A 25,296-nucleotide genomic window follows, 5' to 3' on the forward strand; every position below is an offset into this window, starting at 1 on the left:
AGCGGTTGATTGCACCACAGTATCCCCATCAGGCAACTTAATGGCTGTAGATGAGACAGCACTAACTGTAGAGCCATTTCCTGGCCACCTGATAGCTGGAGACACGCAGCCAACCTGGGGGAAAGGGTTGAAGGGGACACCAACTAGGGACATTTTTGACGGTACGATGGTATTTGACAGTATTTAAAAAAAAAATATAATAAAAGTTCTAAATATACTTCATGAGTAGTGCAGGACCGTAGGGAGGGTGGCAACAAATACATTCTAGGTGGTTTCAACGGGGCTTTCTCTTCTGATTGCTTTATACTGTTCAATCAAACTTCATCCTAACATTATTTTCAGCATTTTCATCCATTTCTGCGTTTTCTTCACTCGTGTACCACTTTATCATCTCTCCTCGCTGTACCACTTTATCATCTCTCCTCGCTGTACCACTTTATCATCTCTCCTCGCTGTACCACTTTATCATCTCTCCTCGCTGTACCACTTTATCATCTCTCCTCGCTGTACCACTTTATCATCTCTCCTCGCTGTACCACTTTATCATCTCTCCTCGCTGTACCACTTTATCATCTCTCCTCGCTGTACCACTTTATCATCTCTCCTCGCCGTACCACTTTATCATCTCTCCTCGCTGTACCACTTTATCATCTCTCCTCGCTGTACCACTTTATCATCTCTCCTCGCTGTACCACTTTATCATCTCTCCTCGCTGTACCACTTTATCATCTCTCCTCGCTGTACCACTTTATCATCTCTCCTCGCTGTACCACTTTATCATCTCTCCTCGCTGTACCACTTTATCATCTCTCCTCGCTGTACCACTTTATCATCTCTCCTCGCTGTACCACTTTATCATCTCTCCTCGCTGTACCACTTTATCATCTCTCCTCGCTGTACCACTTTATCATCTCCTCGCTGTACCACTTTATCATCTCTCCTCGCTGTACCACTTTATCATCTCTCCTCGCTGTACCACTTTATCATCTCTCCTCGCTGTACCACTTTATCATCTCTCCTCGCTGTACCACTTTATCATCTCTCCTCGCTGTACCACTTTATCATCTCTCCTCGCTGTACCACTTTATCATCTCTCCTCGCTGTACCACTTTATCATCTCTCCTCGCTGTACCACTTTATCATCTCCTCGCTGTACCACTTTATCATCTCTCCTCGCTGTACCACTTTATCATCTCTCCTCGCCTTACCACTTTATCATCTCCTCGCTGTACCACTTTATCATCTCTCCTCGCCTTACCACTTTATCATCTCCTCGCTGTACCACTTTATCATCTCTCCTCGCTGTACCACTTTATCATCTCTCCTCGCTGTACCACTTTATTATCTCCTCGCTGTACCACTTTATCATCTCTCCTCGCCGTACCACTTTATCATCTCTCCTCGCTGTACCACTTTATCATCTCTCCTCGCCGTACCACTTTATCATCTCTCCTCGCCGTACCACTTTATCATCTCTCCTCGCTGTACCACTTTATCATCTCTCCTCGCTGTACCACTTTATCATCTCTCCTCGCTGTACCACCACTTTATCATCTCTCCTCGCTGTACCACTTTATCATCTCTCCTCGCTGTACCACTTTATCATCTCTCCTCGCTGTACCACTTTATCATCTCTCCTCGCTGTACCACTTTATCATCTCTCCTCGCTGTACCACTTTATCATCTCTCCTCGCTGTACCACTTTATCATCTCTCCTCGCTTACCACTTTATCATCTCCTCGCTGTACCACTTTATCATCTCTCCTCGCTGTACCACTTTATCATCTCCTCGCTGTACCACTTTATCATCTCTCCTCGCCGTACCACTTTATCATCTCTCCTCGCCGTACCACTTTATCATCTCTCCTCGCTGTACCACTTTATCATCTCTCCTCGCCGTACCACTTTATCATCTCTCCTCGCCGTACCACTTTATCATCTCTCCTCGCTGTACCACTTTATCATCTCTCCTCGCTGTACCACTTTATCATCTCTCCTCGCTGTACCACTTTATCATCTCTCCTCGCTGTACCACTTTATCATCTCTCCTCGCTGTACCACTGTATCATCTCTCCTCGCTGTACCACTTTATCATCTCTCCTCGCTGTACCACTTTATCATCTCTCCTCGCTGTACCACTTTATCATCTCTCCTCGCTGTACCACTTTATCATCTCTCCTCGCTGTACCACTTTATCATCTCTCCTCGCTGTACCACTGTATCATCTCTCCTCGCTGTACCACTTTATCATCTCTCCTCGCTGTACCACTTTATCATCTCTCCTCGCTGTACCACTTTATCATCTCTCCTCGCTGTACCACTTTATCATCTCTCCTCGCTGTACCACTTTATCATCTCTCCTCGCTGTACCACTGTATCATCTCTCCTCGCTGTACCACTTTATCATCTCTCCTCGCTGTACCACTTTATCATCTCTCCTCGCTGTACCATCATCTCTCCTCGCTGTACCACTTTATCATCTCTCCTCGCTGTACCACTTTATCATCTCTCCTCGCTGTACCACTTTATCATCTCTCCTCGCTGTACCACTTTATCATCTCCTCGCTGTACCACTTTATCATCTCTCCTCGCTGTACCACTTTATCATCTCTCCTCGCTGTACCACTGTATCATCTCTCCTCGCTGTACCACTGTATCATCTCTCCTCGCTGTCCCACTGTATCATCTCTCCTCGCTGTACCACTTTATCATCTCCTCGCTGTACCACTTTATCATCTCTCCTCGCTGTACCACTTTATCATCTCTCCTCGCTGTACCACTGTATCATCTCTCCTCGCTGTACCACTGTATCATCTCTCCTCGCTGTCCCACTGTATCATCTCTCCTCGCTGTACCACTTTATCATCTCTCCTCGCTGTACCACTTTATCATCTCTCCTCGCTGTACCACTGTATCATCTCTCCTCGCTGTACCACTTTATCATCTCTCCTCGCTGTACCACTTTATCATCTCTCCTCGCTGTACCACTTTATCATCTCTCCTCGCTGTACCACTTTATCATCTCTCCTCGCTGTACCACTTTATCATCTCTCCTCGCTGTACCACTTTATCATCTCTCCTCGCTGTACCACTTTATCATCTCTCCTCGCCGTACCACTTTATCATCTCTCCTCGCCGTACCACTTTATCATCTCTCCTCGCCGTACCACTGTATCATCTCTCCTCGCTGTACCACTGTATCATCTCTCCTCGCTGTACCACTTTATCATCTCTCCTCGCTGTACCACTTTATCATCTCTCCTCGCTGTACCACTTTATCATCTCTCCTCGCTGTACCACTTTATCATCTCTCCCCGCTGTACCACTTTATCATCTCTCCTCGCTGTACCACTGTATCATCTCTCCTCGCTGTACCACTTTATCATCTCTCCTCGCTGTACCACTTTATCATCTCTCCTCGCTGTACCACTTTATCATCTCTCCTCGCTGTACCACTTTATCATCTCTCCTCGCTGTACCACTTTATCATCTCTCCTCGCTGTACCACTGTATCATCTCTCCTCGCTGTACCACTTTATCATCTCTCCTCGCTGTACCACTTTATCATCTCTCCTCGCTGTACCACTTTATCATCTCCTCGCTGTACCACTTTATCATCTCTCCTCGCTGTACCACTTTATCATCTCTCCTCGCTGTACCACTTTATCATCTCTCCTCGCTGTACCACTTTATCATCTCCTCGCTGTACCACTTTATCATCATCTCCTCGCTGTACCACTTTATCATCTCTCCTCGCTGTACCACTGTATCATCTCTCCTCGCTGTACCACTGTATCATCTCTCCTCGCTGTCCCACTGTATCATCTCTCCTCGCTGTACCACTTTATCATCTCCTCGCTGTACCACTTTATCATCTCTCCTCGCTGTACCACTTTATCATCTCTCCTCGCTGTACCACTGTATCATCTCTCCTCGCTGTACCACTTATCATCTCTCCTCGCTGTCCCACTGTATCATCTCTCCTCGCTGTACCACTTTATCATCTCTCCTCGCTGTACCACTTTATCATCTCTCCTCGCTGTACCACTGTATCATCTCTCCTCGCTGTACCACTTTATCATCTCTCCTCGCTGTACCACTTTATCATCTCTCCTCGCTGTACCACTTTATCATCTCTCCTCGCTGTACCACTTTATCATCTCTCCTCGCTGTACCACTTTATCATCTCTCCTCGCTGTACCACTGTATCATCTCTCCTCGCTGTACCACTTTATCATCTCTCCTCGCTGTACCACTTTATCATCTCTCCTCGCTGTACCACTTTATCATCTCCTCGCTGTACCACTTTATCATCTCTCCTCGCTGTACCACTTTATCATCTCTCCTCGCTGTACCACTTTATCATCTCTCCTCGCTGTACCACTTTATCATCTCCTCGCTGTACCACTTTATCATCTCTCCTCGCTGTACCACTTTATCATCTCTCCTCGCTGTACCACTGTATCATCTCTCCTCGCTGTACCACTGTATCATCTCTCCTCGCTGTACCACTGTATCATCTCTCCTCGCTGTACCACTTTATCATCTCTCCTCGCTGTACCACTTTATCATCTCCTCGCTGTACCACTTTATCATCTCTCCTCGCTGTACCACTTTATCATCTCTCCTCGCTGTACCACTTTATCATCTCTCCTCGCTGTACCACTTTATCATCTCCTCGCTGTACCACTTTATCATCTCCTCGCTGTACCACTTTATCATCTCTCCTCGCTGTACCACTTTATCATCTCTCCTCGCTGTACCACTGTATCATCTCTCCTCGCTGTACCACTGTATCATCTCTCCTCGCTGTACCACTGTATCATCTCTCCTCGCTGTACCACTTTATCATCTCTCCTCGCTGTACCACTTTATCATCTCCTCGCTGTACCACTTTATCATCTCTCCTCGCTGTACCACTTTATCATCTCTCCTCGCTGTACCACTTTATCATCTCCTCGCTGTACCACTTTATCATCTCTCCTCGCTGTACCACTTTATCATCTCCTCGCTGTACCACTTTATCATCTCTCCTCGCTGTACCACTTTATCATCTCTCCTCGCTGTACCACTTTATCATCTCTCGTCGCTGTACCACTTTATCATCTCTCCTCGCTGTACCACTTTATCATCTCTCCTCGCTGTACCACTTTATCATCTCTCCTCGCTGTACCACTTTATCATCTCTCCTCGCTGTACCACTTTATCATCTCTCCTCGCTGTACCACTTTATCATCTCTCCTCGCTGTACCACTTTATCATCTCTCCTCGCTGTACCACTTTATCATCTCTCCTCGCTGTACCACTTTATCATCTCTCCTCGCTGTACCACCTGTGTTTTGTCTTTGTATGCCTCTATGTTGTGAAAAAGTTACTTTTTCTTTATCAGAATTCTACTAGGTTTCCATAACTAGGTTTCCATAACTAGGTTTCCATAACTAGGTTTCCATAACTAGGTTTCTATAACTAGGTTTCCATAACTAGGTTTCCATAACTAGGTTTCCATAACTAGGTTTCCATAACTAGGTTTCCATAACTAGGTTTCCATAACTAGGTTTCCATAACTAGGTTTCCATAACTAGGTTTCTATAACTAGGTTTCCATAACTAGAGTTCCATAACTAGGTTTCTATAACTAGGTTTCTATAACTAGGTTTCCATAACTAGGTTTCCATAACTAGGGTTCCATAACTAGGGTTCCATAACTAGGTTTCCATAACTAGGTTTCCATAACTAGGTTTCCATAACTAGGTTTCCATAACTAGGTTTCCATAACTAGGTTTCTATAACTAGGTTTCCATAACTAGGTTTCCATAACTAGGTTTCCATAACTAGGTTTCCATAACTAGGTTTCCATAACTAGGTTTCTATAACTAGGTTTCCATAACTAGGTTTCCATAACTAGGGTTCCATAACTAGGTTTCCATAACTAGGTTTCCATAACTAGGTTTCCATAACTAGGTTTCCATAACTAGGTTTCCATAACTAGGTTTCCATAACTAGGTTTCCATAACTAGGTTTCCATAACTAGGTTTCCATAACTAGGTTTCCATAACTAGGTTTCCATAACTAGGTTTCCATAACTAGGTTTCCATAACTAGGTTTCCATAACTAGGTTTCCATAACTAGGTTTCTATAACTAGGTTTCCATAACTAGGTTTCTATAACTAGGTTTCCATAACTAGGGTTCCATAACTAGGTTTCCATAACTAGGTTTCCATAACTAGGTTTCCATAACTAGGTTTCCATAACTAGGTTTCCATAACTAGGTTTCCATAACTAGGTTTCCATAACTAGGTTTCTATAACTAGGTTCCATAACTAGGGTTCCATAACTAGGGTTCCATAACTAGGTTTCCATAACTAGGTTTCCATAACTAGGTTTCCATAACTAGGTTTCCATAACTAGGTTTCCATAACTAGGTTTCCATAACTAGGTTTCCATAACTAGGTTTCCATAATTAGGTTTCCATAACTAGGTTTCCATAACTAGGTTTCCATAACTAGGTTTCCATAACTAGGTTTCCATAACTAGGTTTCCATAACTAGGTTTCCATAACTAGGTTTCCATAACTAGGTTTCCATAACTAGGTTTCCATAACTAGGTTTCTATAACCAGGTTTCTATAACTAGGTTTCCATAACTAGGTTTCCATAATTAGGTTTCCATAACTAGGTTTCCATAACTAGGTTTCCATAACTAGGGTTTCTATAACCAGGTTTCTATAACTAGGTTTCCATAACTAGGTTTCCATAACTAGGTTTCCATAACTAGGTTTCCATAACTAGGTTTCCATAACTAGGTTTCTATAACTAGGTTTCTATAACTAGGTTTCCATAACTAGGTTTCCATAACTAGGTTTCCATAACTAGGTTTCCATAACTAGGTTTCCATAACTAGGTTTCTATAACTAGGTTTCTATAACTAGGTTTCCATAACTAGGTTTCCATAACTAGGTTTCCATAACTAGGTTTCCATAACTAGGTTTCCATAACTAGGTTTCCATAACTAGGTTTCCATAACTAGGTTTCCATAACTAGGTTTCCATAACTAGGTTTCTATAACTAGGTTTCCATAACTAGGTTTCTATAACCAGGTTTCATAACTAGGTTTCCATAACTAGGTTTCCATAACTAGGTTTCCATAACTAGGTTTCCATAACTAGGTTTCCATAACTAGGTTTCCATAACTAGGTTTCTATAACTAGGTTTCTATAACTAGGTTTCCATAACTAGGTTTCCATAACTAGGTTTCCATAACTAGGTTTCTATAACTAGGTTTCTATAACTAGGTTTCCATAACTAGGTTTCTATAACTAGGTTTCTATAACTAGGTTTCTATAACTAGGTTTCCATAACTAGGTTTCCATAACTAGGTTTCCATAACTAGGTTTCCATAACTAGGTTTCCATAACTAGGGTTCTATAACTAGGTTTCCATAACTAGGGTTCTATAACTAGGTTTCTATAACTAGGTTTCCATAACTAGGTTTTAACCTATAACTAGGTTTCCATAATTAGGTTTCTATAACTAGGTTTCCATAACTAGGTTTCCATAACTAGGGTTCCATAACTAGGTTTCCATAACTAGGGTTCTATAACTAGGTTTCTATAACTAGGTTTCCATAACTAGGTTTCCATAACTAGGGTTCTATAACTAGGTTTCCATAATTAGGTTTCCATAACTAGGTTTCCATAACTAGGTTTCCATAACTAGGTTTCCATAACTAGGTTTCCATAACTAGGTTCCATAACTAGGGTTCTATAACTAGGTTTCCATCCAATATGCACATTTTCCCACCAGTGGTGTGTTTCCACCAAACTGACTGGTTGATGATAAAATCAGTTCTTGATGACGTAGTGCACAAAAACATGTCTTTTTCGGTGAAGGTTTCATTTACTGAATAAAAATGGAAAGTTCAACGTGTTTCCATCACTTTTTTACCGATAGTTGTGACACAAAACCTGTTGCATTAAATAGCATATGTGCCGACTCTGGTCGTGCGCGCCAGCCAACAACAGCTATACAGTGCAGGCTGTGCAGGTAGGCTCGTCTACATGGTGAGAATATTTTGTCCAACAGCAGTCAAGCATCAATCATCATGTCACCAGAATAAGACATTTTTGGAAAGGTGTATCAAGAGGACCACACATCATATCATCGTGTGACTCCAAGTTTATGTCGATATGATGGTTATTATTTGCGCATAAAGGGATTTCCACCGCCATTTCACGCATAATACATTTTACTGACACAAATAGATGCCACCATTTCAAACTAACAAATGATCTGTCAGCATTTACAAAATTGTACCTAAACGTACTGTTTCATAGCTGTCATGATATTACCACCCCTTCCCCCCTCACCACCACCCCTTACCCTCCACCACCACCTCCCCACCACCACCCCTTACCCTCCACCCCCCTCACCAACACCCCCACCTCCCCACCACCACCACCACCCCTTACCCTCCACCCCCTCACCAACACCCCCTCCTCCCCACCACCACCACCACCCCTTACCCTCCACCCCCCTCACCAACACCCCCCCTCTCCCCACCACCACCACCACCCCTTACCCTCCACCCCCCTCACCAACACCCCCACCTCCCCACCACCACCACCACCCCTTACCTTCCACCACCACCTCCCCACCACCACCACACCTTACCTTCCACCACCACCTCCTCCCCACCACCACCCCTTACCCTCTGTCCCCCTCACCAACACCCCCACCTCCCCACCACCACCACCACCACCAACACCCCCACCACCACCACCCCTTACCCTCCACCCCCTCACCAACACCCCCACCTCCCCACCACCACCACCCCTTACCCTTACCCTCCACCCCCCACCAACACCACCACCACCCCTTACCCTCCACCCCCCTCACCAACACCCCCACCTCCCCACCACCACCACCCCTTCCCCCCACCACCACCACCACCACCTCCCTTACCCTCCACCCCCCACCACCACCACCTCCCCACCACCACCCCTTCCCTCCTCCCCCTCCTCAACTCCCCCACCTCACCACCACCACCACCCTTACCCTCCACCCCCTCACCAACACCCCTGTCTCCCCACCACCACCACCTCCCCTTACCCTCCACCCACGCCTCCATTTCCACACCCGTTTGCAGCTGCACTGAAGGCACAGAATGGACACGTTGTCCATCGTGGACTGGAGGTTAAAGTGACCGCCACCCGGTCGCTTTAACTGTTTTTCCACGTCCGGGATTCTCACGGTACTGTACTGTCATCACTCAGCTATGTCCGGCTTGGGGACATCAGCAGGGAGCATTTTTCCACCTTTCTTATTCCGAACTGGTACTCTCTCTCTCTCTCTCTCTCTGTCTCTCTCTCCTCTCTCTCTCTGTCTCTGTCTTTTCTCTCTGTCTCTCTCTCCCGCTCTCTCTCCCGCTCTCTCTCTGTCTCTCTCTCCCGCTCTCTCTCTCTCTCTCTCTCTGTCTCTCTCTCTGTCTCTCTGTCTGTCTGTCTGTCTGTCTGTCTGTCTGTCTGTCTGTCTGTCTGTCTGTCTGTCTGTCTGTCTGTCTGTCTGTCTGTCTCTGTCTCTGTCTCTGTCTCTGTCTCTGTCTCTCCCGCTCTCTCTCTCTCTCTCTCTCTCATGGTTATAAATCTGCCGTGTAACTAACCAACACAAACAAACAACCATAAACAGAAGGATTGAAACCATGTATTGAATGAAGCTCATTTCCTAAATGTAATGGAGGACTGATTGAGTGCAGACAAGGCATTCTCTCAGAGTGGTATTATAGGGGTAGTGTTAGAGTTGAGCTGGGCACACACTGGTTGAATCAGCGTTGGTTCCACGTCATTAAAATGAAATGTTGAACCAACTTGGAATAGACTTTGAATCTGTGCACAGTGGGTAGGGTTAGGGGCTATAGCTTGGGTTATGGTTGAGCTGGGATGTGGACAGGAAGTTGGTGTTAGGGTTGAGCTGGGATGTGGACATGAAGTTGGTGTTAGGGTTGAGCTGGGATGTGGACAGGAAGTTGGTGTTAGGGTTGAGCTGGGATGTGGACAGGAAGTTGGTGTTAGGGTTGAGCTGGGATGTGGACAGGAAGTTAGGGTTAGGGTTGAACTGTGATGTGGACAGGAAGTTAGGGTTAGGGTTGAACTGGGATGTGGACAGGAAGTTAGGGTTAGGGTTGAACTGGGATGTGGACAGGAAGTTAGGGTTAGGGTTGAACTGGGATGTGGACAGGAAGTTAGGGTTAGGGTTGAACTGGGGTGTGGACAGGAAGTTAGGGTTAGGGTTGAACTGGGATGTGGACAGGAAGTTAGGGTTATGGTTGAACTGGGGTGTGGACAGGAAGTTAGGGTTCATATTAATTCATTCATATTAGATAAATAAAAATACAAAATGTTCTTATGTGCACTTTCTCACAACACACTTTTTATAGGATCACAAACCAACTTACAGCCATAAAATAAGCACGGTTGATTTTCTGAACACAAAAACACATCTTCACCCCTTCACACAACAACTTTGCCAGCGACTAGACTGTCTGTTTCTCAAACTGGACACAGCAGCGAAACAATTGTATGGGTTGAGAAATTGTGCTGATAACAGGGCTGCATGTATTCTGGAGTGCAATAAGAGGATGTTGAATAAGGAAGAGAGAACTAAAACACTCTTTATTTCGGTCAGCTAGCACGGTCAATGTCCCGTATGGCACCCTATTCCCTACATAGTGCACTACTTTTGACCAGTAGTGCACTAAACAGGAAATAGGGTGCCATTTGGGACAACTGTGTCACAATGTTGTCCTCTAAGGGAGGGAGGGTGGGACCATCTTCTTCATCTGACTAAAGAAAGAAAATAGGAAACTTCAAAAATTGCCACATAAACTACTGGCTGAAGGTTACCGTCATTGATGTTTTTTGATGTCTCAAACTTCAGGAAGCAAAAAGCCATGAGGTCAACATGGCTCCTTCAGAGGTTTTAGGGCAACTGACACTGTGCTGACTGGATGTACAAACAGTCAATCCTACATTTCCCAGGTAGCCCTATAGAAGCCTCAGTTCTGATGAAACAGCTTACGTTACCCAGAAAGCCTCAGTCCCACACTGCAGGACACAAAATCCAGACAGAGGGGCAGTCAAACACTACCACAAACTGCTACAAGAACTCAGAACTGACCTTGCAGATATACCATGTTATTGAAAGAACTACATTGATTCCAAAAGTCTCATAGATTGCTGGTAGAGTAGTAAGTATACTGTACATTTTTGTCTTTTCTGTCAGTTTGTCGGATATTACTTGCCACCAGGTATTCAATTTTGTCCTCTTTGTGACGTCACATGTCATGTCACCGCTGGTCGTTGGCAAGTGTCACCGCAGTCCGAATCTGTCCTTTGACCTTTCCCGGAATGCCCCGCGGCACCACCATTGAGCTCTTAGCCCCGCCCCCCAGGTTCTCCTCACTGTCTGTGTTGCTATAGCAACTGGAGGTCGGGGAGGTTGCCATGGCGATGATCGATGAGTCTGTGGAGTCTCCTCTGTCGTGGTAGACCATAGTTGATGAGGGAGTGTCACCCTGGAAAAGTGGGTGCATATCCTTGTTGTTCAGCCCCACTTGGGCCCTCTCATCCTGGGTCTCCTCCTCAGGCGAGCCCCTGGCTTTGTCTTGGGACTGGTCGTTGAGCAGGGTGACAAGGAAGTCGATGTACTTCATGGCCAGTCGGAGGATCTCATTCTTGGAGAGCTTCTTGTCCGGAGGGTGGGTGGGGATGAGCCTACGGAGGTCTGAGAAGGCCCCGTTGACGTTCTGCTGGCGCCACCGCTCCCGGCTGTTGGTGAACACACGCCTCGCCAGCTTCTGAGGAGGGCCCGCTGGATGAGGATACACAGGCACAGTGCATTAAATACACATACGTACTAGTATGCACATTTACATACACGCAACTGAATATAAGGAAGGTGTTCCTAATATTTGGTATACTCAGTGTATATCACAGGAGGTTGGTGGCAGCTTAATTGGGGAGGACGGCTTGTGGTAATGACTGGAGCGGAATCAGAGGACTGGTATCAAATCCATCACATACATAGTTTCCAGGACGCCATTCCATTTACTCCGTTCCGACCATTATCATGAGCTGTCCTCCCCTCAGCAGCCTCCTGTGGTGTATGAGTATATACATACACTACATAAACTGTTTCTCATTCATTTATCATATGCTGGTATTGGTCAGTAGTCCATGGACAGTCACACCAGTTTATCTTCTATTTACCATCACTGAGATCCAACTCATAGTGTGAGGAGGACCGTCTCTTGATGCTTCTACTGGAAAAGATTCCATAGTTACCAGAGGGACCAAGATGAGAACTGAGAGAGAGAGAAGGAGAGAATCAAATCAAATCAAATCTCATTTTAACGGTCGCTTACAAATATTTAATAGATGTTATTCCAGGTGTAGTTAAATGCTTGTGTTCCTAGCTCCAACAGTGCAGTAATATCTAACATACACAACAATACACATGAATCTTGGAATTAAGAAATATAGAAACATTAAGACAAGCAATGTTGGAGTCCGGAGTACAAACGTATATATACAGTTGAAGTCAGAAGTTTACATACACTTAGGTTGGAGTTATTAAAACTAGTTTTTCAATCACTCCACAAATGTCTTGTTAACAAACTATAGTTTGGCAAGTCGATTAGGACATCTACTTTGTGCATGACACAATTCCAGTGGGTCATGGCTTTAGAAGCTTCTGATAGGCTCATTGACATCATCTGAGTCAATTGGAGGTGTACCTGTGGATGTATTTCAAAGGCCTACCTTCAAACTCAGTGCCTCTTTGCTTGACATCATGGGAAAATCAAAAGAAATCAGCCAAGACCTCAGAAAAAAATGGTAGACCTCCACAAGTCTGGATCACCCTTGGGAGCAATTTCCAAACACCTGAAGGTACCACGTTCTGTACAAACAATAGTACGCAAGTATAAACACCATGGAAACACACAGCCGTTATACCGCTCAGGAAGGAGATGCGTTCTGTCTCCTAGAGATGAACGTAATTTGGTGCGAAAACTGCAAATCAATCCCTGAACAGCAAACAGCAAAGAACCTTGTGAAGATGCTGGAGGAAAAAGGTACAAAAGTATCTATATCCACAGTAAAACGAGTTCTATATCGACATAACCTGAAAGGCCGCTCAGCAAGGAAGAAGCCACTACTCCAAAACCGCTATAAAAAACTGACTACGGTTTGCAACAGCACATGGGGACAAAGATCGTACTTTTTGGAGAAATGTCCTCTGGTCTGATGAACACAAATGGAACTGTTTGGCCATAATGACCATCATTATGTTTGGAGGAAAAAGGGGGATGCTTGCAAGACGAAGAACACCATCCCAACCGTGAAGCACGGGGGTGGCAGCATCATGTTGTTGGGGTGCTTTGCTGCAGGAGGGACTGGTGCACTTCACAAAATAGATGTCATCATGAAGCAGGGAAATTATGTGGAGATATTGAAGCAACATCTCAAGACATCAGTCAGGAAGTTAAAGCTTGGTCGCAAATGGGTCTTCCAAATGGACAATGACTCCAAGCATACTTCCAAAGTTGTGGCAAAATGGCTTAAGGACAACAAAGTCAAGGTATTGGAGTGGCCATCACAAAGCCCTGACCTCAATTCCACAGAAAATTTGTGTGCAGAAGGAGGCCTACAAACCTGACTCAGTTACACCAGCTCTGTCAGGAGGAATGGGCCAAAATTCACCCAACTTATTGTGGGAAGCTTGTGGAAGGCTACCCGAAATGTTTGACCCAAGTTAAACAATTTAAAGGCAATGCTCCCAAATACTAATTGAATGTATGTAAACTTCTGACCCACTGGGAATGTGATGAAAGAAATAAAAGCTGAAATAAATCATTCTCTCTTGTGACATTTCACATTCTTAAAATAAAGTGGTGATCCTAACTGACCTAAGGCACTAGGATTAAATGTCAGGAATTGTGAAAAACTGAGTTTAAATGTATTTGGCTAAGGTGTATGTAAACTTCCGACTTCAACTGTGTTTATTTGTGGTGGGACGTGTAGACATTGTGGACAGTATGTGGATAGAACATGTAGTATATCTGAAGAATACGTAGGATAGACTGTTAACCCACTGTTAACCCACTGTTAACCCACTGTTCATAGGCCGTCATTGAAAATAACAATTTGTTCTGAACTGACTTGCCTGGTTAAATAAAGGTAAAATAAATAAATAAATTAAATAAAAAATATGTATAGCAATAGTTAAATATAATGGCCTTGACTAGACTTCAGTATAACCATATGAAAGTGGGTAAAACGGTATGTAAACATTATGAAACATTATTATAGTGGCGTCCAAAGAGGGAGGAACGTGAGAGAGTTTTCATTGGAAATGAAAGATAACAAACAAAAGTATCCAAGCAATAAAATAATATAAACTGTAGAAGTACAAACGATGCTATTCAGGGGAGTAAATCATATTTTAAATGGTTTTCAAATTGTTAAATGGATTTGAAATGGAAAAAAACCCATTTCAGATTGACTGAGGGAGAGAAAGCGAGCAAAGCGATCTGTATGGTGATTATGTTTGGGATGTTGATGGAGTGTGCATGCTGTCAGCAGGCTCTCTCTCGTTAGGGCTGACACCGGCAGAGACATGCTGCTAAAATAGAACAACGTTCCTGCTGAAAATGAAGAGGAAGAAGGACATTTCATCATAGTGATTCTAGGACATGGGGAAGTAGTCGTTCTAGTTGAATAATTGGTTAGGATTAAGGGTTAGGAAAAGCAGAAAGAGAAATCTACGTTATAAACAGTCAGTTGTTGTAGTGAAACTGTCAGTTATAGTGAAACAGTTTGCCATACAGTATCAGAAAGCCAGTCATAACATGAAATATGATAATGCAAGTGGAGGCTGCTGAGGGGAGGACAGCTCATAAAAATGGCTGGAATTGAGTCATTGGAATGACATCAACCACATGGAAACCACGTGTTTGATGTCATTCCATTGACTCCATTCCAGCCATTATTATGAGCTGTCCTCCCCTCAGCAGCCTCCACTGGATAATGGAATATAATGTGAATATGAAACATTTCCCTATCACCTGCTGAAGAAGTGGTGTGGTGGCAGGTACTGGTGGGTCAGCAGGGGGCCCTGGGAGGGGATCGGTGGGGCCCCTGGTCTGATCCCTGACAGGGAGGTGAGCTGGGTGAGGCGGATGCCCCCGTGGTGGTGGGTGTGATGGTAAGGGTCATGGTGATGGGGGTGGTTGGGGATGGGGTGCAGGGTGGTTAGAGGGGTGTTACTGGGGAGGGAGAGAGGGTGGGGGGGTTTACTGTGTCCCAGACTAATAACAGGGATGTGGGGAGGGAGGGGGGCAATAGAGGAAAAGGAGGAAGAAGAGGAGGAGGATGGGGGGAGGATGGCAGGGGTAGTGGATGTAGACACTGGGGCTGGGAGAAGGGGAGGCGGAGAGGAGGAGGGGGCTTTCGGAGAGGAGCAAATTAAACCTCCTCCCTTGGTGTTGTTTGTTTCCATGGAGACCGGTGGTTCAGGTGCGATGTTGGTGGCGGCAGGGTGGTCAAGCAACTTGGTAGGGGACTCTGGAGGTGGAGGAGGGGAGGCAGGGGGGCTAGGTGGGACAAACCTGTCTCCCGGACTCCCTGATTCATTAACCGGCGGTGGGCTACTAGTGTCAAGTGAAGCCGGTGAGGGGGCCTGCTGAGGGCTCAGTCGTTCAGACTCCGATAGGGGTCAGAGGTGGGGGAGGCAGAGGGGGTTCAGTTTCTCCATCATGGTACCTGTGGGAAGGCACCCCACCACTGCACCCCTCACCCCTTCCGCTGTTCTGTCTCTCTCACCCAGCATAGTGTCTCGGCCACTAGCTGCTGCTGCTAGACACCTATAGACCTCCACAGACCTCTCTCAGCCCCGAGCCTCTCCAGCCCCTCAACCTACTCCAGATAATATCCCCTTATTATGCTGTTAGTCCCCTGGTCCTCCTGAACAACGGGTTGTCTACTGCTGTTATTAATCAGTCCAGAGATGTCTGTGATGGGCTGTGTGGGTCCTGGGTTTTCAGGGGTCAGGAGTCTGTGGGTTGTGTTGAAGCTAAGGCTGATGCCCTCGGGTTTGGCTCAGTCCAGTCTTATTGTCACCTCTCATTCTGAGGCCTGTTGCGTGTGTGAGAGCGAGTGCGTGTGTGAGAGCGAGTGTGTGTGTGTGTGAGTTTGTGTGTGTGTGTGAGAGAGAGAAGGAAAAAGGAGAGAGCGTGTGAGTGTGATCTTGCATTCATGGCCCCACTCAAGAGGCTGTGTCCAATCTACAGTGGCTGGGCAGACGATGCTCACATCAATAATCATGTGCCAGTGTTTACTAGTGGTGTGACCGAGGCGTCTCTGGATCTTCTTGGAGCTCCACAGCAGACTGGTTGGTCTGGTTTTAAGTTTAGTAGTCTAGACGTCTTTTTCCCATAGTACATCCTGAAGAATAGCCAAGTACGTTGTCTTTGAATGAGTCACCATCGGCCGACACTGTTGATTAGTCCCCCAGTCTGTCTGTCTGTCTTTTCGGATATGAATCAAACTGTCCATACAATCCACATTGTCCCAGGTGCATAAAGGTTGGACGGTTTTCAAACCTGTAGAACAAAAGAGATAAGACATATTTGCTTTTCATGATTTAGTGGGTCAAATACTGGAATGAAGTTGGCAAGCCATCCCTTAATGGATTCATTGGCACATAAACAAACATTACAATAATTCACTTTGGTAATTCAGTGATTATTCTTCTGGAAGTGGTGAATATAAAATAAATCTAGATTAAGAATTTTGAATTAATTAGGAAATTAAAATGATACATTTTTCCATATATAAATCTACATCAAAGCTAAATCCAGTATCCCTGGCCCTCTCACGAGCTGATGACAGGCTCAACATGGTTGTCATGGGTGTCCATTGTTTGGTATCATACTGCGTGTGTGTTTTCCTCATTTCAAGGAAGTTCACAGTTTTCTTATAGGTTCTGCTTCTGCAAGACTTGGATGATTCATTAATCATGGCTGGACTTCAACGGTCTCTTCTCCTTATACAAAGCCTTATGTTCGGGGCCAATCCAACACATCACTGAGTACCTGCCTCTGTATTACCAAGCAAGGTGGTGGCTGCATCATGGCAACGGTACGCTCGACATCAGCAAAGGCTGGGGGAGTTTTTTAGGATAAAAAGAAACGAAATAGAGCTAAGCACAGGCAGAATCCTAGAGGAAAACCTGGTTCAGTCTGCTTTCCAACAGACACTAGGAGACAAATTCACCTTTCTGCAGGACAGTAACCTAAAACACAAGGCCAAATCTACACGGGAGTTGATTACCAGGAAGACGGTGAATGTCCCTGAGTGGTGAAGCGAGGACAGCTCATGTGAAACTACAGTTTAGACTTTTATCTGCATGAAAATGGCTGTCTAGCCTTAATCCCCAACACCTCGACAGAGATTGAAGAATTTAAAAAATGATAATGGGCGAATATTACACAATACAGGTGTGTAAAGCTCTTAGAAACGTACCAAGAAGCCTCACAGCTGTAATCGCTGCTAAAGGTGTTACTAGCATGCAGTGACTCAGGGAGGTGAATACTTATCTAATCAAGAAATATTACTGTTTACTTTTTCATTCATCGAACAAAAAATGTTTGAATTTTTCTTCCACTGACATTCCAGAGTATTTTGTGTAGATCATTGGTAAGAAATGACATATGAATCTACACATTTTTGAGAGAGAGAGAGAACAGGCAAGGTGAGCTTTTCAATATAAACATTTGATTAATAGAAAAGTTTAATAAAAAAAACAACAATGGAACAAATTCTCCCAAAGATGTGTTGGAGTCTTTCTTTTTGTTACATGTTTTTTTTTTAAATATATTTTATTATTTGCAATCAAATGATAATGTTTAATTCATGTTCGTAATGATTCAGAATTGTTTTTTGTTATTCCTTGTTTCCTTTGACATGAGACAAAAATCAAATTGTATTTCTGTGTAAACTCAATGCACTCATTTGTTGTTAATTTCAAGTCATAAATTATGAATATAATTTGGTGGTCTTATATCTGTATGGCTGCAAAGATATATATATTTTTATGTATATGGTGTTATGTTTATTATAGCTGTGGTAAATACACAAACATGTATTTTATTGTAATGTTTTCTATGTTATTTATTTGATCAAAGTACAGGCAAAAACACATAACAGGTTTTCCTCCATAAAAATATTTTGCACAAAGAAAAATGAACTATAACTTCATGCAATAAATTAACAACAATAACTTACGATAAATTGAGAAATGGCTTTGAACTCAATAGCATTTACCCTATACAGTAATATTTAAATTGACCAGTGCAGACCTACTCACCTACGCAGGATGAAAACCAGCGTGCTCTGTCAGTACAGTTGTTTACCCACAGGACCCTACAGTACCATAGGTAAGGTAGCACATGGCACATCTACTTTCCGTCCTCCTTAAATAAATTGGGAACTCCAGTAATGTTTAAAAAAAGATGTAATATCAAAAATCCAAAAGACCAAGAGATTAAGTCAAAAATTGGTCAAGGAATAACAAAATAAACAAAATGCCCTTTTGAATCCTTTGTGGTGATTCTGTTGAACGAAGGAGCACAAGCTGACAAGGTGATGCTGACCATGTCGTACTCGTGTTCTTATGTCATTCTCTAGTTCCCAATCTCTCTTTCTTTACTTTCTTCCCTTCTCTCCCTCCATGCCAGGAAGAGACAGAGCTCTAGTTGGATGGCGAGAGAGAGAGAGGTGAGAGAGAAAAAAGAGAGAGAGAGAGAGAGAGAGAGAGAGAGAGAGAGAGAGAGAGAGAGAGAGAGAGAGAGGGGGCAAGAGAGAGAGGGAGCAAGAGAGAGAGAGAGAGGGGGCAAGAGAGAGAGGGAGCAAGAGAGAGAGGGGGCAGAGAGAGAGGGAGCAAGAGAGAGAGGGAGCGAGAGGGAGCGAGAGAGAGAGGGAGCGAGAGCGAAGGGATAGACAGAGACACAGAAGAGAGAAAAAAGAGAGAGAGAGAGAGAGAGAGAACTTCGTTGCAGGGAGAGTTTTTCCGCTCCCCACTGGTCAAGAGGATGTGCTAGTACAATGTGGTGGCTACTGATAACGCTCTCAAAGCCGCCTGTGGCCCGCAGATAAGGAAATGTACCCCCCTCCTCTCCTCTCCCCCTCACCCCAACCCCAATACCAACACACGCTCGCGCATACATGCGCATGCACACGTACGCATGCGCATACAATCTCACTCTGTATAGACATACACTCATGGGTTCACACACACACACAGGCACGCATCATTCCACCAGGGCAGCCAATCCTATCCAGCCAATATGAAGGGACTTGGACAGTAACCATAATGGAGGGAATGTGTTTGCATCACAATAGAATAACACCACAAAGGAAGCCATGCAGACACCTACAGATAATATATCTTATTGGGGAAAACCTAATATATCCATGTCCTATTTCAACTACTTCCCTGTCTGCAGCACTTGCAGCACCATGGCTCTGACAAGTGTTTACCATAAGATCAACAGAGGTGGGAAAAGGTAGACAGATAGAGAGAAAGAAAAGGATAGAGCGAAAAAGATAGAAATGGAGACAGTCCTGGTTGTTTCTGTGATTACATCATCACACCTGTGGCACTGCACTGCATGGTGGCCAATACTGTCATCTCAGTAACTTTCCTCAAGACTCTGCTTCCTCTCTCTCTCTTTCTCTCTCTCAAGGTCAATTCCTCTTTTTATTGTCTCCGTCATTTCCTACCCAGACAGTCTGAAAGACAAACATTGCAAAGGCCCCAGAGAATGATGACCATTCGGGACCTGTGATGGCATGTTCGTTTACATATTAAACCAATCATCATGAGTTTAGCTCCTATGAGTTTAGCTCCTATGAGAATAGCTACTATGAGAATAGCTACTATGAGTTTAGCTACTATGAGTTTAGCTACTATGAGTTTAGCTCCTATGAGTTTAGCTACTATGAGTTTAGCTACTATGAGTTTAGCTACTATGAGTTTAGCTACTATGAGTTTAGCTCCTATGAGTTTAGCTCCTTGAGAATAGCTACTATGAGTTTAGCTCCTATGAGTTTAGCTCCTATGAGAATAGCTACTATGAGTTTAGCTCCTATGAGTTTAGCTCCTTGAGAATAGCTACTATGAGTTTAGCTCCTATGAGTTTAGCTCCTATGAGTTTAGCTACTATGAGTTTAGCTCCTATGAGAATAGCTACTATGAGTTTAGCTACTATGAGTTTAGCTCCTATGAGTTTAGCTACTATGATTTTAGCTCCTATGAGTTTAGCTCCTATGAGTTTAGCTACTATGATTTAGCTCCTATGAGTTTAGCTACTATGAGTTTAGCTCCTATGAGTTTAGCTCCTATGAGTTTAGTTACTATCAGTTAGCTCCTATGAGTTTAGCTCCTATGAGTTTAGCTCCTATGAGTTTAGCTACTATGAGTTTAGCTCCTATGAGTTTAGCTACTATGAGTTTAGCTCCTATGAGTTTAGCTACTATGAGTTTAGCTCCTATGAGTTTAGCTACTATCAGTTAGCTCCTATGAGTTTAGCTACTATGAGTTAGCTCCTATGAGTTTAGCTACTATGAGTTTAGCTACTATGGGTATTGCTACTATGGGTATAGCTACTATGAGTATAGCTACTATGAGTTTAGCTCCTATGAGTTTAGCTACTATGAGTTTAGCTACTATGAGTTTAGCTCCTATGAGTTTAGCTACTATGAGTTTAGCTACTATGGGTATTGCTACTATGGGTATAGCTACTATGAGTATAGCTACTATGAGTTTAGCTACTATGGGTATAGCTACTATGAGTATAGCTCCTATGAGTTTAGCTACTATGGGTATAGCTACTATGGGTATAGCTCCTATGAGTTTAGCTACTATGGGTATAGCTACTATGAGTTTAGCTACTATGGGTATAGCTACTATGAGTTTCGCAACTATGGGTATAGCTACTATGAGTATAGCTCCTATGAGTTTAGCTACTATGGGTATAGCTACTATGGGTATAGCTCCTATGAGTATAGCTACTATGGGTATAGCTCCTATGAGTTTAGCTACTATGGGTATAGCTACTATGAGTTTAGCTACTATGGGTATAGCTACTACTATGAGTTTAGCTACTATGGGTATAGCTACTATGGGTATAGCTCCTATGAGTTTAGCTACTATGGGTATAGCTACTATGAGTTTAGCTACTATGGGTATAGCTACTATGAGTTTCGCTACTATGGGTATAGCTACTATGAGTTAAGCACCTGCAGTTTCAGTTGAAAGCACTCAAATAAATATAACTACATCTAATATTGTAGCAAGGCTGTATCTATCTGGGTGGATTTGCGTGTAACGTATAAAAAGCAACATGCGGTCTGAAGACAATTCCCCTGAGTCAGGCTTTTTGCCTGCTACCAGATATATATTCTGTTCCATGACCCGTGAGTCCACAGGCAATAACTTAACCTTGTGCTTCTGCATTAAATTGGTAGTAATATACTTCGAAAAAAGTATTAAACAAAATGTACATTACACTTACAGTGCAATATACATGTAAGAGAGCGTGAGCTGAAGGTAGACCCTTCAGAGCAGAGGCAGGTGTTTAACAAACTTCATCACAAATACATGTACATATGATCTTTATATTGCTCTGTCTGCAAAGCCTTCATCCGTTCTAAAAGCTGACATCAAACGATTACACGGCAGCCCAGTCCAGTTGAACACAAAACATCCCCAGGCAGATTGGGCCTTCAAAGACTGCATGCCTAACTGACCTCAGAGTTTACAGACAATCAACTCTTTTATGCTCTCTCACCCGTGACAAAATGAGAGAAGAAACGAGACAAATTGTTGACATTTTCATTTGGGCTCCTGCGGTACTGTGTGAAACCCAAACTGTAGATCAGGAATAATAATAGCAACAAAACCCTAACAGACTACTTCCGCTTCACCCCTGACCGAAGTAGAAAGCAGTGAGGATTTGTTTTAATGTCAGGCCGACAACGTTTTCTCATGCAAAACACTAAACAATCAGCTCAATATAAATGTCCCGAGGAAGAAATCAGAGTTGTTTCGGCTCGGTTTTAATGTTTTCATGTCAGAGCGACAACGTTCTCTCACGTTCTCTCAGCGTTCTTCTTAATAAAAATGTCCTGAGACATTGTCAGGAGCCTGTATAGTGTAATTACAGCTTCGGTCAATAGGGAGGGTGTGCAGGTAATTGGTGTGTGTGTGTGTGTGTGCATCAGTGTGTGGATGCGTGTGTTTGTTTGTGCGTGTGCAGTGGTGTAAAGTACTTGAGTTTAAAAAAGTCTGATCATTCCTACTGCTTCTGATCTGGCAGACTCACTAAACACAAATGTTTAGTTTGAAAATAATATCTGAGTGTTGGCCTGTCTTCCTGGCTATGCAGAAATTAAACAAACAAGAACATTGTGCCATCTGGTTTTCTTAATTTAAGGATTTAAAAATGATTTGTACTTTTACTTTTGATATGTAAGTATATTTGAGCAATTCCATTTACTTTTAATACAAATAGCATTTTACTGGGTAAGTTTCATTTTCTATTAAGGTGTCTTTACTTTTACTAAAGTATGACAATTTGATACTTTTCTACCACTGTGTGTGTGTGTGTGTGTGTGTGTGTGTGTGTGTGTGTGTGTGTGTGTGTGTGTGTGTGTGTGTGTGTGTGTGTGTGTGTGTGTGTGTGTCACTGTAACAATATTGATCACAGCTGGTTTGTACAACATGTCCTAACGATGAGTGAAGAGCAAGGTGAAATGGAAAAAGTCATCACTGTGCAGGACCACCAAAGTAATCACTGTACAGGACCACCAAAGTAATCACTGTACAGACCACCAAAGTCACTGTACAGGACCACCAAAGTAATCACTGCACAGGATCACCAAAGTAATCACTGTACAGCAAAGTAATCACTGTACAGGCTCACCAAAGTAATCACTGCACAGGATCACCAAAGTAATCACTGTACAGGACCACCAAAGTAATCAGTACAGGACCACCAAAGTAATCACAAAGTAATCACTGTACAGGCTCACCAAAGTAATCACTGTACAGGACCACCAAAGTAATCACTGTACAGGACCACCAAAGTAATCACTGCACAGGATCACCAAAGTAATCACTGCACATGATCACCAAAGTAATCACTGTACAGGATCACTCACCAAAGTAATCACTGTACAGGACCACCAAAGTAATCACTGTACAGGACCACCAAGGTCATCACTGTACAGGACTACCAAAGTAATCACTGTACAGGACCACCAAAGTAATCACTGTACAGGATCACCAAAGTAATCACTGTACAGGATCACCAAAGTAATCACTGTACAGGATCACCAAAGTAATCACTGTACAGGGCTACCAAAGTAATCACTGTACAGGACCACAAAAAGTACAGGTTCACCAAAGTAATCACTGTACAGGTTCACCAAAGTAATCACTGTACAGGACCACCAAAGTAATCACTGTACAGGACCACCAAAGTAATCACTGTACAGGACCACCAAAGTAATCACTGTACAGGTTCACCAAAGTAATCACTGTACAGGACCACCAAAGTCATCACTGTACAGGACCACCAAAGTAATCACTGTACAGGACCACCAAAGTAATCACTGTACAGGTTCACCAAAGTAATCACTGTACAGACCACCAAAGTCATCACTGTACAGGATCACCAAAGTAATCACTGTACAGGACCACCAAAGTCATCACTGTACAGACCACCAAAGTCATCACTGTACTGTAATCACTGTACAGGACCACCAAAGTAATCACTGTACAGGATCACCAAAGTAATCAACAGGACCACCAAAGTCATCAAAAGTAATCACTGTACCAGTAATCACTGTACAGGATCACCAAAGTAATCACTGTACAGGACCACCAAAGTCATCACTGTACACTGTACAGGACACCAAAGTAATCCAACAGTCACCAAATCATCACTGTACAGGACCACCAAAGTCATCAGTACAGGATCAGTCATCACTGTACAGGATCACCAAAGTCATCACTGTACAGGATCACCAAAGTAATCACTGTACAGGATCACCAGTAATCACTGTACAGGATCACCAAAGTAATCACTGTACAGGTCACCAAAGTCATCACTGTACAGGATCACCACAGGTAATCACTGTACAGGATCACCAAAGTAATCACACTGACCACAGTCATCACTGTACAGGATCACCAAAGTAATCACTGTACAGGACCACCAAAGTAATCACTGTACAGGATCACAAAGTAATCAAAGTAATCACTGTAATCACTGTACAGGGTAATCACTGTACAGGACCACCAAAGTAATCACTGTACAGGACCACCAAAGTCATCACTGTACAGGACCACCAAAGTAATCAGTAATCACTGTACAGGACCACCAAAGTAATCACTGTACAGGACCACCAAAGTCATCACTGTACAGGACCACCAAAGTAATCACTGTACAGGACCACCAAGTAATCACTGTACAGGACCACCAAAGTAATCACTGTACAGGATCACTCACCAAAGTAATCACTGTACAGGACCACCAAAGTAATCACTGTACAGGACCACCAAAGCAATCACTGTACAGGATCACCACCAGTAATCACTACAGGACCACCAAAGTAATCACAGGACCACCAAAGTCATCACTGTACAGGATCACTCACCACGGTAATCACAAAGTAATCATACAGGATCACCAAAGTAATCACTGTACAGGTCACTGTATAGGACCACCAAAGTCATCACTGTACAGACCACCAAAGTAATCAGTACAGGATCACCAAAGTAATCACTGTACAGGACCAAAGTAATCCACAGGATCAAAGTAATCATACAGGATCACAATGTAATCACTGTACAGGACCACCAATGTAATCACTGTACAGGATCACCAAAGTAATCACTGTACAGGACCACCAAAGTAATCACTGTACAGGTTCACCAAAGTAATCACTGTACAGGACCACCAAAGTAATCACTGTACAGGGTTCACCAAAGTAATCACTGTACAGGATCACCAAAGTAATCACTGTACAGGTTCACTGTACTGGACCACCAAAGTAATCACTGTACAGGATCACCAAAGTAATCACTGTACAGGCTCACCAAAGGACCACCAAAGTAATCACTGTACAGGACCACCAAAGTAATCACTGTACAGGACCACCAAAGTAATCACTGTAC

At 43.7% G+C, this 25,296-nt stretch overlaps 1 protein-coding gene and 1 long non-coding RNA gene across 12 annotated transcripts; one reads left to right on the forward strand and one right to left on the reverse strand.

Annotated features, from left to right (window-relative positions):
* Window positions 1-4,988: 4,988 nt before the first annotated feature.
* LOC127919492 (uncharacterized) lies at window positions 4,989-8,336 on the forward strand. 11 transcript variants are annotated; one of them, XR_008103153.1, is made up of 7 exons: window positions 4,989-5,498; window positions 5,639-6,002; window positions 6,171-6,198; window positions 6,745-6,926; window positions 7,150-7,429; window positions 7,546-7,588; window positions 7,742-8,336. It is a non-coding gene; the product is annotated as an uncharacterized LOC127919492 (long non-coding RNA). The 11 variants fall into 11 exon arrangements; XR_008103159.1 differs by lacking the exon at window positions 7,742-8,336 and adding an exon at window positions 5,555-5,596 and having other exon boundaries at window positions 4,989-5,470; window positions 5,723-6,002; window positions 7,546-7,718; XR_008103154.1 differs by lacking the exon at window positions 7,742-8,336 and having other exon boundaries at window positions 4,989-5,526; window positions 5,695-6,002; window positions 7,546-7,718.
* Window positions 8,337-10,390: 2,054 nt separating this feature from the next.
* Window positions 10,391-15,762, reverse strand: LOC118375210 (protein lyl-1). The gene is made up of 3 exons (XM_052503142.1): window positions 15,119-15,762; window positions 12,261-12,355; window positions 10,391-11,862 (listed from the first exon to the last, which is right to left on the reverse strand). Exons 1-3 carry the CDS (start codon window positions 15,550-15,552, stop codon window positions 11,339-11,341), a joined length of 1,053 nt encoding a protein of 350 aa, XP_052359102.1. The 5' UTR covers window positions 15,553-15,762; the 3' UTR covers window positions 10,391-11,338.
* Between the last annotated feature and the right edge of the window lie 9,534 nt (window positions 15,763-25,296).

This window comes from Oncorhynchus keta, unplaced genomic scaffold (genome assembly GCF_023373465.1).
Source record: "Oncorhynchus keta strain PuntledgeMale-10-30-2019 unplaced genomic scaffold, Oket_V2 Un_contig_16796_pilon_pilon, whole genome shotgun sequence".
In the NCBI taxonomy this organism is placed as follows: Eukaryota; Metazoa; Chordata; class Actinopteri; order Salmoniformes; family Salmonidae; genus Oncorhynchus; species Oncorhynchus keta.